The 17,235-nt window shown below is 35.8% G+C and overlaps 1 protein-coding gene across 1 annotated transcript in view; it reads right to left on the bottom strand.

Annotated features, from left to right (window-relative positions):
* The window catches only part of LOC148774855 (uncharacterized), a 143,486-nt gene extending 127,316 nt beyond the window's left edge, over positions 1–16,170 (bottom strand). The window contains exon 1 of the mRNA XM_088827853.1: positions 12,857–16,170. Coding sequence (XP_088683979.1) covers positions 12,857–12,877 — 21 coding nt within the window. The 5' untranslated portion in view covers positions 12,878–16,170. The remainder of the gene's footprint in view (positions 1–12,856) is intronic.
* Positions 16,171–17,235: the final 1,065 nt, after the last annotated feature.

The following is a 17,235-nucleotide window of genomic DNA, read 5'->3' as shown; positions in this document are numbered from 1 at the left end:
ATGCCTTCTAGGTCCTTCTATTTCTTTCATCTCTGCTTCTGCCTGGGTATCCATTTACATCTCAAAACAGTCACCAATTTTTTTGGTTCTCAGGCTCAAATACTAGGGAAGGAAACCCTTGATGCTTTTATATCAGAAGTTATCCTGGGCCCATTAACTATGGCCAAAGGAGCCTTGTAATAAGTGCTAGAGGCAGCTCTTGCATCACTCACAGAAACAGAAAATCCTACAGAAGTATTAATGGGAACCACCCAACAAGTTTCCAATATATACTTTTGTGGAACCATGACATGAACTAACATTTTTCAGCATTTAATACTGACCAAGCACTAAATGGATAGTTTCTTTTAAAACTTAGTACAACTCACTAAGTATGTGTAGTTATGTATAGATGAAGAAGCTAAGCTAAAGGAAATGTGAAAAAAAGTCCAAGATTACACACCTACACATTTAACTGAAGCAAATTAAGATGGAGTTATTGTGCTTACATTTTGCTAAGCAGTGTTCTAAGGTTTGAGGATTCCAAGTTCTCAGATATCATCAGTCCATGACCTTGGAGAGCTCATGGCCAATTGGAAAACAGAAGAGCAATATAGTAGTTAAGTTTTATATTTTAAAGAAGCAATGATGTTTCAGAGGTTTATGTGCAGGGCATCAGACCCCTTGTGACCCAGGCCAGTGGAAAATAATTTTTGGGGAAAGGGACATTTGAATTTAAAAGATGGATTAAGATTAACTGGATGAAGAAAAAAGATAAGTGAATCTGGGCAAAAGAGCAGGTGTGTGAAAATGTGGTCATTTAAAACACAATATATTGGTGGTGTATTGGTGATGAAACATAGGCAATTTGGTAGAGATAAAATATAGGGGAAGAAAAAGAGGCAGAGAATGTCAGATAGTGAGAATCAAGACAGAGGAGAAGGTTAGGTTTTGATTAGCACTGAATCTGTTTAGGATTTCATTGTGAGAAAGCAATGAGAAGGCGTGAAAACTTTTTATTTATTTATTTATTTTTTTAAACTTTTTAAAATTTACATGAATTGACATTGAAGAACAAATTATTCTGAAAATATTAATAATTAACAGGTTGGAAGATGGGAAGACTATATGATAGAAACTAAAAAGGATCCAGTGGCAGAAAACTATATGAAAGATAATGAAGTTCTATCTGAAAGAAACTGAGACAGTTGGGGAAGCTAAAGTTCTAGTAACAGTGTGGGTTTTTAATACCATAGCACCCCCCTCCATGGTGGAAAGTGGGGGAAAATGCAACAGAGATTGAATTCAACTTGGAAAATTAGGAAATTTTACCTCCCAAGCTACCAATGAAAAAAAAAAATTTTTACAATGCCAATCATTTGTTTTAAAATAATTCAGCATGGACAGTAATTGAAACATGCATATTCATTTGTTAAGCTACGTCCAGGCAACAGTCATCTGACCTAGTGAAGAATTCCCTCTCAAGAGGCAGTGATACACATCATAGGTAAGTATACTTTGTGATAACTTGAACAATTTTTTTCCATCCAGAACATTGGGGTCAAAAATATGATTTTAAGCAAAATGATAGTTTTCCATTAGAATTCTTTAAATTTCTTACCCAATTCAACAGTATGATCTGAAAGTTATCAAATGTTTCCCATATAATTTAACACATCAAATAATCATAGTTACTTTAATATTTCTTCTGAGATGCCTAGGGACTTTTTAGAGGATTCCCAGGTGGCTCAGTGGTAAACAATCTGTCTGCCAATGCAGGAGAGGTAGGTTCAATCCCTGGGTTTGGGAAGATCCCCTGGAGAAGAGCATGGCAACCCACTCCAGTATTCCTGCCTGGAAAATTCCACGGACAGAGGAGCCTTGCAGGCTATAGTCCATGGGGTCACAAATAGTCTGACATGACTAAGCACAGCACATTAGCATTAGGGGCTCTTTGGAATACTCAAAGATAGCTAGAGAAAGAAACTTACAGTTTGTTATCAAAAGCAGTTCAATATGTCAGGAAAAATTTGTTTTCTTAACAGGGAGTAAGACAACCAAATTTCAGTCTTGTATCAGCTTACTACTGACAACAAAGTTCATTTAACTAAATTTAAATACTAACTGGAATTAATTAAATCCAGTCTAATCTTAATCACTCCTGACAACATAGAAAATTCTTTTTTTCAAAGTTCCCTTTTTTCCACAAACTATTTTTTTTTTAATCACTTTTTGTATCCACATGATTTGTCCCTTAATTTTCCCCCTCTACAAACAAACAGCTCTAGGACAAAATTATTATCATCATTTTTCCTCAAAAAAATTTTTTTGAAAACTCCTTTCTTTATACCTTCTCTTGTTGACAGCACATATTCTTCTTGCTTTACACACTGAAATGGTTTCCTTGTCATATTTAGTAGTTTTAATTACATATTACAATTTTTAAACATTAAAGGTCTTAAAAACCCAAGAAAGAAGTAATTGAACTGCTATGCTATTATTTACTGATTGGCAAACTTAAGAACACATTCCATAACCTCTAAAAACATATATTTTCCTCAGAGCATAATTTCTCTTTAATATGGTATGAGATGTGTATTTAATAAACCCAAATATCTTTAGTGCTTTTTCTCTCATAAGAAGGCAAAATTAGGTAAACTTAAATTTGTTCAGTAAAGTACAAGTATTTTACCTTAAAAATTATTTAGACATTCAATTAATTTTCATCAAAAAACAATTTAGAAAAATTCTAAAATTTAAAGCTACCAAAAATCTGGAAAAACTATTTTTAGACAAATATCCCTGAAACATTTTTTTTTCAAAGACTTTATCTGAAAGCTTTTGAAACCATTTATGACAATTATGGTTACATAATTGTACAATTATTACACATTTATCACATATAGACACATGATATTCAGAGATCTCAAATTTTATATTTCAATATAGAACTTATCAGCTTATGAATAACAATCGGAATAATTTGAATTTACTCATTTGAGTTTAAAAGGCTTCTCTCCCTCCCTACCAACTCCTTTTATCCCCCCTTGGCTTGAAGTTCTAATTAACCAAAGGCTAAAGTCTCAGGCAAAGTGAGTTGTGTTTGTATTTCAAGGACATGATAAGAGTTAATTTCTAGCTTTCTCCTAGGCATTTTTTTTTTTTCCTCTCTCAGGGTTAGAATTTTGAAAACAGCATTTATCAAGCTAGCTTTCTCTAACTGCATTTGCAAAAACAAAAAAGTTTTGGAATTTCAAGAGTTTCATCTTAACCAATTTTTTCTGGAGTCTGAGGAATACTGTCAGCAATACAGTGTTTTAAAAAATTATCTTTCTTTGTCTTTAGTCACAGTTTCATTGCTTAAAGTTTTCTAATGAGTTGAACCTGAATTTCCCATTTTACAAAAGGCAACAAGAGTACCAGTCACACTTGGAATGCACACTCACATACCAGAAGACAGAACTGTCACATGTCCTCTGAGAGGATCACCGCTGACCAACAGAGTCCCAAATAAATACTTCTCCAATACAAATGGTCCCCCAAAGCAGACACGTCAGAACCATGGGCAAAATGCCCAAATAGCACTTGATGCTCAAAAGAGAAGTTTGCCCGGCACACACCACTGGACTTACTCAGTCTTGAAACTCATCACCTCCTCCTGATGCGGGTTTCCCTTCCACCAAGGAAAAGCATTAAGTTGGCAGCCAGCGGTAAGCAGAGGGGAAATGGGGAGGATCCCAGGAACAAATAATTTCAGCAACTTCTAAGAATGTCCCCCAAAGCCTCCCTCTCACCGCCAGCTAGCCAATATCTGTGGGCTCTTCATAGCTGTTCTGGTGCAGTGTCATGGCTGTGGCTCTCCTGGGGGAAATCCTGGGGAGCCAGATGTTGCGAGAACACAACTGCCCCACATAGGGCTCCAAGACTGTTACCGAAAGTGGGGTCTGGAAGGTCCTGACTCAGAAGCCAATAAAGAGGCAAGGTTGGTGGAAAGGAACGTTTGTTTTATTTTGGAGGGTGGCAACCAGGGGCTTCTCCTCCAGATGCGACTCTCCCCACTGACAATCAGTGGGCAAAACAATGCAGGGAGGCGCTACAAGCAGAAATAGTAGTCCGCTCTGATAGTCATCTTGAAATTTGTCATGTGGTGGTCTCATCAGCCTCATCTTGATTGTTTTAAGTACAGTTAGTCTTTAGTTCCAGGGTTAGTTTGTTCCCATTTCTTTGAGGCCAGTTCCTGCAATTGTGGCAGCTCATGTCATGACTAGTCTGGTCATCATCATGTAGTTATCATCTTCCACCTGGTGGGAGTTTCAGTGTCTATAAGACAGCTGAAAGGTCATGGCACAGAATATTATCAATTGCCCTTGAAGGGGAGCTAAAGTCCTTGACTATGTTTAATGGCTAAACTATTATTATTCAGTCTTGTTGGACCATTTTTCCTTTGTTTTAGCATTTTTCATTTCTCTGATTAAACTTACTCCTTGGCTAAGGTTTTTTCACGGACAAAGGGCAGGCTGAGGACTTGGGGTGCAAGGACCACAGGTTCCTGCTCTATTTCAAGAGCTCATTTCTTTATTATCTATTCCTTCCTATGGGTTTTTCTCATAAAATATAAAATCTAGCTATGATTTTGATAATGCGTGTAAAATTAATATTAGGTGCACCAAAACCAGCTTAGAAGAGAGCAACAGAAATACTTTAAATTCTTTTGTGAAGACTGCCTAAATCTTATCCAAATTAATCAAATAAAAATCACTTATATCTATTGGTTAGCTATGTTAACAGAACTGTAGAATGATTTTGTTTGATCCTGGCCTCATTTTTTCAGTTAGAGACAACCTTGTCAAATTCTTTTTATTGATCTTATATTGTTTTCCTCCAAGACTTCTATCTTGCATGTCAACACTAAATTGTTAGAATTTTTAAGACTTTTTAAAAAGGACTCAAAACACTTTATAGTAATGCATATTGAGCCAGTTTTGACAACCCTGAAGAGTTGAGGCAAATTACTAAAGTGTACTTGCACTTTTATAAACTTACTTAAATGCTGAAAGATTGTTGGACCACAAAACACTGATTTAAAATAATAACTTCATTCTGTCATTGATACATTTACATGTATGTGTGAATATTCATGCTCAGTTGCTCAGTCATGTCCAACTCTTTGTGACTCCATGGATGGTAGTCCATCAGGCTTCTCCGACAATGGGATTCTCCAGGCAAGAAAACTGGAGTAGGTTGCCATTTCCTCCTCCAGGAGATCTTCCCGACCCAGGGATCAAACCCGAGTCTCCTGCATTGCAGGTGGATTCTTTACCCCTGAACTACTTGAGAAGCCCCATTTACATGCATATCTTACTGCTAATTTTCTTTTAACTCATGTTTCAATATATTGTGTTTTTGTAAAATTATTCTTATTTTTATAAAGATCTCAGAGTTGCTGACAATAGTAATTTGCACTGATGGTATATAAAATACTTATAACTAGTTAGGTTATATGCTTGTGTGAATTTTATTCCTATCATCATTTTTAACACAGAAGTGTCATATACTTAACACATGCCTCAAATAATATGGATACAGGTTATTCAATATTTATCAAACACATTTAATCTGTGATTCTTGTGTCTTTCATTCTAACAAGTTATTAAAGGAAATGTGATTCATCATTAATGAAAGTTTTTTCCAGTTTGTTATTACTAAAATAACACATAATAGTTGTGAAGAATTTTGTAAATATTATAGAAACTCTCTTACTGAATTCTGCTTAACTGATTACCAAGGGTAACTTTTTCTGTTCTGAGATCAATCTCCAGTATGAGTGTTGAGAGGGTTCCCCACAACACCAAGCAAATCTCCTACACCAGCTGGATTCCCAACAGCTTAACCTAGTTCTGTCATTTACCCAGAGGTAGCTTCAGATTCCACTGGTTAAGGGTTCAGTCCTTCAAGACCATCCCCTGCCCCTCCAGATGTCTCTGGCAAGCCCAGGTTGTTACTTATGCTTCGGATTAACTGGCTATGTATCAGAGGTTCCCAAGGGTCCCTCCTTGGGTTTGATTAATTTGCCAGAGCAGGTAAATAGTTTACATACTAGATTGCTGGTTTATTATAAAAGAATGTAACTTAAGAACAGCCAGATGCAAGGAGTACATAGAACAAGGTATGTGGGAAAGGTCTTGGAGGTTCCATTTCATCTCCAGGCACATCACTCTCTGCAAATTTCCACATGATCATCAACCCAGAAGCTCTCCAAATTCAGTTCTTTGGGGGTTTTATGGAGGCTTCAGTGCATAGGCAACACTGATTAAATCATTGGTCATTGGTATTTCATTCAACCTCCAGCCCCTCTCCTCTCCCTAGAAATCAGGATGTGGGACTGAAAATTCCAAGCTTCTATTCTTGGTAGTTTTCCCTAGCAACCAATTTCCATCCTTAGCACTGGCCCAAAGTCCCTCATTAATAGAAACCCAGTTGTGGTGGAAAGGGTCTTGTTATGAATAACAAGACATTATTTTACCTTTATGACTCAAAAACTTTTCACTGAAGACAGGAGACCAAATTTTATGACAAAATTGGTCTGCTGTTATGCTCAGGAAATCTCAATTTTTGGACTATGATTCAAGAACTATTAAGACCAGAAGACTGGTTTTCTAAGTGGTCAAATATTTTTTTTTTAATAAATCATACTATCACAATAACCAAGTTTCTACTGCGTCTACAAAGTGCTGAACACTCAAGGCAAGTAGGCTCTAACCCATTGAAAATATTTGCTTACTAGAGTTTGCTGAATATAGGTTCATTCTCTAACACATGTGTGCCAGAGTTACTTAATGCAATTGTGCAATGTAATTCAATAAAACAGTGATACATGATTGCCAGAAGAGAATATTTTTAATAAAAATTAAAGAAAACTATGAAATTAATAAATAATAGAAATCTTCTTGAAAATTAATTGCCAATAAAATGGGTATGGGTGAGACTACCATAAAATATTGGCAGGAAAATTATAAAAATTTCCAAGGAGTCTCAATTCAGATTGCTATACAGATGTCTACAGTCTTCACTACATATAAAAGAAAGCAAAACTTGGGGTCATAAATATAAGACAAGTTTGGGAATGTCAAATTAGTTGTTGGTGGTTGATTTTGCAATATATTGTTTTTTTTTTTCTTATTTTCCCTGGAAATAAACAATCTGAATAAAGACAACAGATAGTCATAATAAGAACAGAAAATGTTTTTTAATGTTGAGACACTAATCTTACTTAAACGTTTATCAAAATAGTTATAAACAATTTTTGACACATAAAATTTATTATTTTAATGTTGTAATAGCAATAGTAATTTAGGTGATGAAAGCTGATGTTACTGAATGGTTGCAAAATTATCTGTCTTATTTTTATTTTGTTCATTTCTCTGACTCTGAGAAATTGACCTCCCTGATGACTCTGTGGGTAAAGAATCTGCCTGCAATGAAGGAGACCTGGGTTTGATCCCTGGGTCAGGAAGATCCCCTGGATAAGGAAATGGCAACCACTCCAGTAACTTTGCCTGGAAAATCCCATGGACAAAGGAACCTGGGGGACTACAGTCCATGGGGTTGCAAGAGTCAGACATGACTTAGCAACCTAATCACCTAAGATGGCCAACCTCTTTAACATACATGTTCAGTTCAGTTCAGTTCAGTTCAGTCGCTCAGTCGTGTCCGACTCTCCGCGACCCCATGAATCACAGCACGCCAGGCCTCCCTGTCCATCACCAACTCCCCGAGTTCACTCCAATTCATGTCCACAGAGTTGGTGATGCCATCCAGCCATCTCATTCTCTGTCGTCCTGCACTTAATTATAGTTTACAAAGTATAGAACTCCAAATATGGCATTTTCCAAAAACACATTATCAAAAGGATGGAATCAGGTGCTTCTGCCAAAGTATACAGGTCTTCACTTCTCATATTAATGAAGTAAATTAGAATTTAAAAAATTCTCTGGTCAGCAATGTATGAGTACCAAAATACATGGCATTCCAGAAGATATAAGCTCTATCTAAACTATCTCTGCCCTAGACCATTTGTTTGACATTCACTGAGTGCAGTGTGTCTACCGGGCTCTGTTTAAGAACTAGTAACAACATAATTGATGACATGGTAAATTGATGCCCTTGAGAAGTCACGGACATTGTAGGTCAATTAAAAAATGCCACTGATGCTTGCATGTTTAAATGAGATTAGGTAATAAAGATGTCGAAGAGAAAGCAGGGAAAAGCAAACACCATGACAAAAACAGAGTTCAAGTCTCAAATCTGCCAATTTATCATCACTGATTTGCACACTGAAAAAAACATCCAAAAGATATATTCATATATTACCACTAAAGAATATACTATTTTCAGTTACTACTACCTTTAGCCGATTTTCTTTGAAATCTTTGTAATTATTGCACTCTTGAAACCCTGTCAAAGCCTAGTTTTGTCTTATTTTGTCTTCAATATATAGGAAATAACCAAATATCTAATTTTTTTCATTACATTCTATTGAAAGCTATGAAATATATTGAAAGTATACCATATTCTTTTTTCTGTCAGTGTTGAAGCAGATGTTGTCTTTTCAAAATTTTTACTCTTTATTTAGGTCACTTTATACTCTTAAAAGTTATTTATTGATTTGTCATTCAAGGCACTTATATCTAGCCATGAAAATATATTTCTGTAATTATTTTTAATTATTCAGTAATTTTATATAATCATTTGCTAGGAATTCTGGCAAATAAATCAGAGTGAGCAGCACATGTTTCTGATGGTGGAGGCAACAGCTAGGATCTCTCAGTACAGAACTTCTCACCTTCCTCTTCTGCTCTGAACTGAATTGGCTACATGGCCTAGCTGGGTCCCTGTATTTGTTTCATGTTTAACATGCAGGTTGAAAGAATCAGGTGAACATATCATATTTATCTGATAAAATGTCAGAATAGTTTTCTATACTTAGATAACTAGCCCAGTGCTTCCTGTGAGAGACCCAGAAAACAATGGTAGGCCTTTTAGGAAAGCCCACAGAAAAATGCTGCCCTCACATTGGAGAAGAGGAGTTTCCTGGAAGTGTTTCTAACTCACAAATGCTTCAAACTATGTAACTATAATAAAATCATGATGTGTTGAGGGTGTTTGAACATGCCAAGGTTAGTTTCCTTAAAAATATTTCACATGATAATTTCAAGAAAATTATTTAGATTTCCCTTCCCAGGAGTAAAACTTTACTTTATGAACAATTTAATTATTAATGAAATACAACATATTGTGTAAGATACTATTTGAGGCTTTTACTCTGTGGAGAAATATCTCTTTAGTAATAAGTACATTTTAAAATTATGATATAGTTATCTAATATAAAGCTTAAAAAACTTTCATTTATAAGCCAGCAGAATAACTTAACTATTAAGAAACATTAATATTAAGCTTTCATTAATTATATCCCTCAATCTTAGGCAGTAGTCAAAATATTTTAAATATAATTATAGAACTATTTTTATTAGCAAGATCCTTAATCTTATAAATGACAAAACTCGTCACTTGGATGGAATTAAGTTTTTTATTACACATAAACATCTACAGAAAGTAAAGATCAAAAGATAAAGTACCACAGTTCCTATATGAGAGCTAAATATAGACAAAATTGGAAAATGATATTAAATAAAATCTGTCTTAATATTTTATTTCTCTTTGGTGGCTATTTAAAACACCTTGTTTGGTGTAGGAAATGTTACAATATGACAGTGGGTGTGTATGTTTTCAAAATTTTTGTTCATTTGGAAGGTTTAAATTTTTCATTGTGCTATGATTGCCCCCTCCCTTTGGATTTCTTGTATTCAATATCTGATATTAATAAATTATTTATTTTCATAGTCCTTTCATTTTCTGAATGGAGAATCAACCCATTCTATATTTTGCTAGCATGAAAAAAATATGATACACCTGATTTTCTGTTTCCTTCTTAGAGCTGAGCCCTCTTTTTCTCTCCTCTAATAATCACTCTTCTAAACTGAACTCATTTCCTTTTCTGAATTTATGTTCTTTCCAACCTCTCTGTACACCTTCCTAGACTTATTTTCATGCCGAATTTATCATTGCTTGCTACATTTCAGAGGTTCTTAATATAAAAGACTGAAAAATGTAGAAAATATTAGTATGTGCAGATTTGGATAGTGGTATATTCCTTATCTGAGATTTAATCTCTTAAAATATATTTATTTTGGGGAAATACAATGGAAACGTACAAGAAAATATTTTCTGATTTCTCTTACAGTGGTATCAAGTGTGTCACTGAACATTCACCATAGGCTTTCATTTCTAAACAACCATATTTTCAAGTGGTTGATAGTATTTGGAATGATCATTACTCAACTCTTTTTCAGTGAAAGTTTCATAAATATTATATAATTTTTCTCAGGAATTTATTTTACCCAAGGAGGGATCTGAATCTAACTTGGTTTTAGTATTCTATAGGCAATCACTTTTTAAAAGTGTTTAAAGTATTTATTGTTACCTTTGTTACTCACTTTTGACAACTGATTTATTTTCTTTTATGTTCCCATGCCTTTCACAATTCCAAGTAAAGGCTGCTGCTGCTGCTGCTAAGTCACTTCAGTCGTGTCCGACTCTGTGTGACCCCACAGACGGAAGCCCACCAGGCTCCCCCGTCCTTGGGATTCGCCAAGAACACTGGAGTGGGTTGCCATTTCCTTCTCCAATGTGTGAAAGTGAAAGTGAGGTCACTCAGTCGTGTCCGACCCTTAGCGACCCCACAGACTGCAGCCTACCATTTCAAACTTGATGTTAATGGCACTCACTAGAGTTGTACAGGGCATCATGCATCATCTTCAGGCCATCAGAGCTGACCCAAGTTCTAGTCTGATCATAAAAGGCATTTTCATTTAAACTTTTGATTATTAGTTTTGGTAATTAATTTTTATTTAATTTTTCCTGTTCATTCACTTCTTATATTGCTATGGTTAATTTTCTATGTTTCTAATTTACTCAAAAGTTTTATTACTGTTTTTTTTTAGATGCTGGAAATCCTTTGTAAGTCTACTTTATTATTGTTAATTTGAAATTCTTCAGTATAAATATGCTGTTTATCCTTCCCAGTGAACATATACTTGGCAATCAATTCTTATTGAATTTCATACTTTTCTTATCCAGGCCTGTCCTTTTTAAAAAGAACTAAAGCTTTCTTTTATATTACTAAGAATAAGAAACAAATGTGTTCTACATTTTTTTGTGTGTGTCATGAACTAAACTCATTTCAGGGCAGGATTTTCTTCTGAGTCATTACCATTTTACTTCTCTTTCCCTATATCTCATAATGCCTTCTTATACACCAGTTGACATTTTCTGTTAATTCCTGTTGGAACTTGATTTGGTAATATTTGTTCATGCCACAAGGATGGCTGATGAATCTTGTTTTAATGTCCTTCCCCTAGATCTTATTGCAAAAGAAGGAAATGATTCATACCCAGTGTTGGGAGAAAGTAAGGATGTGAGTTTTCCATACTTGTTCCACAGTAGTTTCCTGGATGCTGGCACAAGCCCCTGGTTGGTTTAAAACCAGATGACCAGGCATCATATAATGTAGGTGGCATACTAGTGCCCATATCATGGCATTTAGCAAATGTTAGTTTTCTTAGTAACCCTGTATGGCTTTTCAAATTGTTCAGTAAATGCAAAGAAACCTGACTGCCAATGCAAGAGAAATAAGAGATGTGGGTTTAGTCTCTGGGTCTAGAAGATCCCCTGGAGGATCCACTCCACTCCAGTATCTTTGCCTGGAGAATCCCATAGACAGAGGAGTCTGGTGGGCTACGGTCCATAGCGTTGCAGAGTTGGACACGACTGAAATGGCATAGCATGTTCTCAAAAACAGGTGAAAAAAAATTTCTATGGACCTATAGTAATGGTTCAGAGAACAATGAGAAGTAAGCCAGAGATTATTGATGCTGCTCCCATGTATATACCTCACAGGACTTACAGTGTGACTAAAAGGCTTAAAGGCAAGAAAAGCACAAAGTACTGGAGATTTTTCACTATTTGGCTTCCCGTGTCAGTGTTAGCCAGAGGCAGTTAAGGTCACAAGCCTGGAGAATTAGTTGTGCAGACTTTCATGGCCAGAGGCCAATGTACAGACTGTCAGCGGAAGCTGGTAATGACTATTCCTAATATATTTTGGTTAAGAGAAATGTCAAATAAGTAATAGAGGGGTGATTTTTAATTCTAACTTATCTATATAAATATTAAATATGTAGACAAATCTGAAATATTTTCACTTCTTATTTCTCATTGCAAAGATATTAACTTGTCTTTCATTTCCAAATAGAATAATGACTGCTTTATTTACAAATATAATAAAACAAAAAACCAAGAACAACTTTTCCTGCCAGTTCCTCTTACTCTTCCATCTTTCCTTCCAGAGGTAAAGTGAAGTGAAGTCGCTCAGTCGTGTCTGACTCTGTGCGACCCCACAGACTGTAGCCCACCAGGCTCCTCCGTCCATGGGATTTTCCAGGCAAGAGTACTGGAGTGGGGTGCCATTTCCTTCTCCAGAGGATCTTCCCAACCCAGGGATCGAACCCGGGTCTCCCACATTGTAAGCAGATGCTTTACCGTCTGGGCCACCGGGGAAATCCCTCCAGAGGTAAAGCATGCATAAAATGTCTATCTCCCAGTTAAAACCTTGGATCTCTTCCTCCACAAACTACATCAAAAAGCCGAGTGTGGACTAAAGAAAAACAAAGATTACATTTGAAGATCTAGCTAGAAGGAAGGAACAAAACCTGCCCTTGGGAGAAGAGTGAGTGCACATGGAAGAGTTTAAAAGCCATGGTACCTGAAGGAGGTGAAAGGACATTGTTAAGCCTGAAGTAGTTCCAGGACTTCCCCAGGTGGTCCAGGGATTAACACTTCACTTTTCAATGCAGGCGTGTGAGTTCCATCCCTGGCTGGGAAGCTCATATCCCATATGCCGCATGACCGAAAAAACAGAACACAGAAAACAGAAGTAATATCGTAACAAATTCAATAAAGGCTTTAAAAAATGGTCCACATCAAAAATAAATAAATACAATAAATTTTCTTAAAAAAGGAAACAAAAAAGTAGTTTCTAAATTACACAGGCACTCTTCCGTGAACCCAGGGTGACCAATTAAAGGAAGTCTGACAGCATAAGGGCTTCATCAGTTAGACACAGCTCTTCTACACAAAGACAGACAAAACTGTGTCCCGAGATCCAGAGATTTCCTCCATGGTACTCATAGAGGTGAGAGTACACAGAAGATTGACCAACCTAAAAACTCATACATCCCAGCAAGGAACATGTAGTTTGGATGTGCCCTAAGTAGGTTGTAGGTTCAACTCCAAACCAGACAAATCAAGAGGTGGGGTCAAGAGGAATATTTAGGATTTGGTGGGAAAGCCTAGAAACTGAATGGAAAAAAAAAGTCAAACACAGGTCTGAAGGTGCAGCTAAGAACCAAGAAATATTTAACCAGAGACAGAAAACCACCATGGAATAAAACCTACATAATTCTATTAATGGGCTCTCTCACCCAGAGCTAATTTTCATAGTCCACTTATGCATGCAATGGCTTGGGCTCCATGACATCTTAGCAATGACACACAAGATATTGATCACTTTGTCTAGATTTATCTCTGATGGATCATCAAAAGGATATGAGAAATCTTAATAGGCATGAAGAAAATTCTCCTAAACATTTAAACAACCTTTCTGACAAGGCATGTGTATGCATGTGTGTGTATATAGAATTCAACTCACTTAAGAGGATAAGTTAGAGGCATACCTTAGTCATAAATATTGTGTGGTAGCACTAAAATGTCACAACTTGTACAGTGAGGATACACTTGTACAATACATATAACTTAAGGATACACATGTATAATTTGTACAACTTGAAAATAGCACCTGAATAAAATATAATTATGTAATGCTTTCATGCATGCTCAGTCGTGTTTGACTCTTTCTGACCCCATGGACTATAGCCCACTAGGTTCCTCTGTCCATGGAATTTTCCAAGCTAGAATACTGGAGTGTGTTGCCACTTTCTCTTCCAGGGGATCTTTCCTGACAACGAGATCCAACCTGCGTCTCTTGTGTCTCCTGCATTGGCAGGCAGATTATTTACCACTGTGGCACCTGGGAAGCCCAGTAATGCAATGTATACATGATTAACAATAATACTTAGCTTATTGCATACATTCAGGATACCAAGCTTTGTAATAGGCATTTTGTAAGCATTTTATCTCCTTTAGGAGTGAACTCCTGGAGTTGGTGATGGACAGGGAGGCCTGGCATGTTGTGATTCATGGGGTCGCAGAGAGTTGGACACGACTGAGCCACTGAACTGAACTGAACTGAAGCATTTTATATCAGGTTTCTAATGATTTTTCAAAAAATAGTTATTGTTACTCCTGCTTTATCCATGAGGAAAATGAGGTTCGTAGATGAGATGTGATTGCTCCGGATAATGAAGATTGTAGGTAATAGAGCTGGGATTTTACATAGGCATTTCCGAATCTGAAACCCATGATTTCTTTACTACATTAGAGCAGCATATCTAAGGAGTCACCTTAGTCCTCCAGACCTGTGGTAAGATATAAAATCTGTCCACAGTTTTTTGCACTTCAAATATTTATCCAGGGTACACAAAAACACAATGGAAACTTGGAGAGAAGCAGCAGCATCTTAGTGGAGCTAGGAAAATTGTAAACACCCCTCACATCGCACATCCAAAAAAAATGTGTTTACAGTTCAGCCACTGGAGAACAGTTTAGCAATTCCTTCAGAGCCATACTTGGCAAAGTTCCCTCTAGGAATTCTTTTCTATGCCGTATTCACTTGGGAGAAATGGATAGATATTCATGGTGATGACACTATTTCTGAGTTGGATCTGAGCTGACCACAGAGGTAACAAAGAATGTGTGGAAAAAGCTTTGTAATTAGGGCAGGAGGAGTCATCGTATTTGCAGTGGAAGCCAGTTGTCTGTTTGTTGCTGACACTGCAGTAAAAGCAGAAACAGGCTTCATTTCTCAAGGAAGAAATCTTCTAACATATAGAGCGGGACTGAAAGCAAGCACATGGAATCAGGATAAATTTTAAAAAAAAAGAAGAAGGACATACATCCTCTTCAGGAACAGGAGGGAAAACTCTCACAGTAGATTTCAGCAGCTCCTTACAGTCCATCTATAGGCAAAGATATCTCAGAATAGGGATATGGAATCAATTGTGAGCAAAACAGTAGCCATGCAAGTCTCTTATTTCTACCAATTGTCACCTTCTGTTGCTATGACAGGACTTTGACTTCAATTCAGCTTCTCGTCAGCCAAGAAGCTAATAAAAGCAGAGATGCCTACAGCTCCATTTCCTGACCAGACTTTTTTTTTCAATTTAATTCACTGAATATTTTCTATTTAACCACTGTTAATTCACAGTCTCACACTTTAACAAACACTTCCTGGGCAGAATCGACTAGTGAAGTAGAATCTAGATTCTTCCCTCACCTTCAAGGTACTGAGTAGACAAATGAAATTTGTTAAATTATGACATGAATTAACAAATGTATCTTTTACATTAATTAGAGTAACTTGAGGACTAAACAATAAAGTACCTTTTTTTTTTTGGTCTCCAACTGTTCATTTGATTTTTTTTTACTAGGGTTAGTTTTCTGTCTGTGGATGAAAACCCAATATGACCTATGACATTTCTGATCATTCATAGGCAATATAATTTCCTTTTCTCAGTTCTGCTTATAAAATATGTATAAATTCAGTATTTAAAAGATTCAGACTTTAGAACTCCAGTTTCATGACAGTGATATAGAGCTTGAAAGAACATTATTTCTATCCTTACAAAAAGAAAAAAAGCTGAAAATATTCTGCAAATATTAACAATTTTTTGCACCTATTAGAGAAATGAAGTTTTAGGGAATCAGTTTTCAATCTGGAGAAAGACAAAGGCTTGCAGTTGGAAATAGAAACCTGATCTTAAATATAGTGAAGCTTGTGCAAATATAATATTTGGCAATAAAATATCCACAAGTTCCTTTTAAAAATCCTCTTATTGATAAATTGACAAATCTATTAGAAGTGGGACGACAGAGAATGAGATGGCTGGATGGCATCACTGACTCGATGGACATGAGTTTGAGTGAACTCCAGGAGTTGGTGATGGACAGGGAGGCCTGGCGTGCCGTGATTCATGGGGTCGCAAAGAGTCGGACACGACTGAGCGACTGAACTGTACTGAACTGACTGATTAGAAGTGAACAAATTTAATCAAGATTTAATGGATTCATTGCTCCTTTTCAAATTCATTATTTACATCCATAATAAACCTAGACAAATAAAAATTAGTTTCTGCTACTTACAACTTTATAAACCTATTCAAGTTTTGATTTTAACTATCTTACTTCTCATGCAGCCTGGCCATTTACTAATTTTGTAGACTCAATCATCTTGATAAATAAAACACATACTATTGTCTTAGATACATACTCAAACATTTCTTCTACTGTTACTTCCACCTTAGTCTTAATTACCCATATTAACTATAATTTGTATTCAAAATAACTACTTGCACTTTACAGAGAAAACTGGGAGATAAGTGTTTGATAATTGTCATACAAAGCATCTTAGCAAACCAGTACTAGACTCAAAAGCACACACAATATGTTGACCTACCTACATCCACATCTTTTGAAAGTGGCAACCATGAAAATATTCAATAACATGATCCATGGGAATAAGCACTCTGAAATATCACAAAGTAAAAAAGCAAATATACACACACACATAAGAACATAATCAACTAATTACTTGGTGACCAAGGTTTCAGTATTCTATATCACTTGGGAAGTATCTGATTATTAAAACAACACCCATGAATTACCTTCATTTAATATTAGTTTAGAATCTTAAATTAACTAAGGATGTTAGAAATTACATTTAATTGCATATGCTTCTAAATCACTCTTTATATACACTAATTGTATAATTATAAATAAATTTAGTTCAATAAAATTTATTTTCAAAATCATGTCATAAACATTATGTAGACATTATCTTAACTGATAATAAGCCAATATATGAAATTTAAGAACTCAATAGGTTAACTAGTCTCTTTTGAAAATACAAACCTGATTTTCAAAAAAATTTTATGTTGTACTCTATATAGGTAAGGGCTTCCCTGATAG

The sequence above is a fragment of the Moschus berezovskii genome, chromosome 19, assembly GCF_049115385.1.
Source record: "Moschus berezovskii isolate FMDL1 chromosome 19, NW_MosBer_1.0, whole genome shotgun sequence".
In the NCBI taxonomy this organism is placed as follows: domain Eukaryota; kingdom Metazoa; phylum Chordata; class Mammalia; order Artiodactyla; family Moschidae; genus Moschus; species Moschus berezovskii.
Note: the sequence above shows the minus strand (reverse complement) of the source record. Positions and strands in the feature narration are given on the sequence as shown.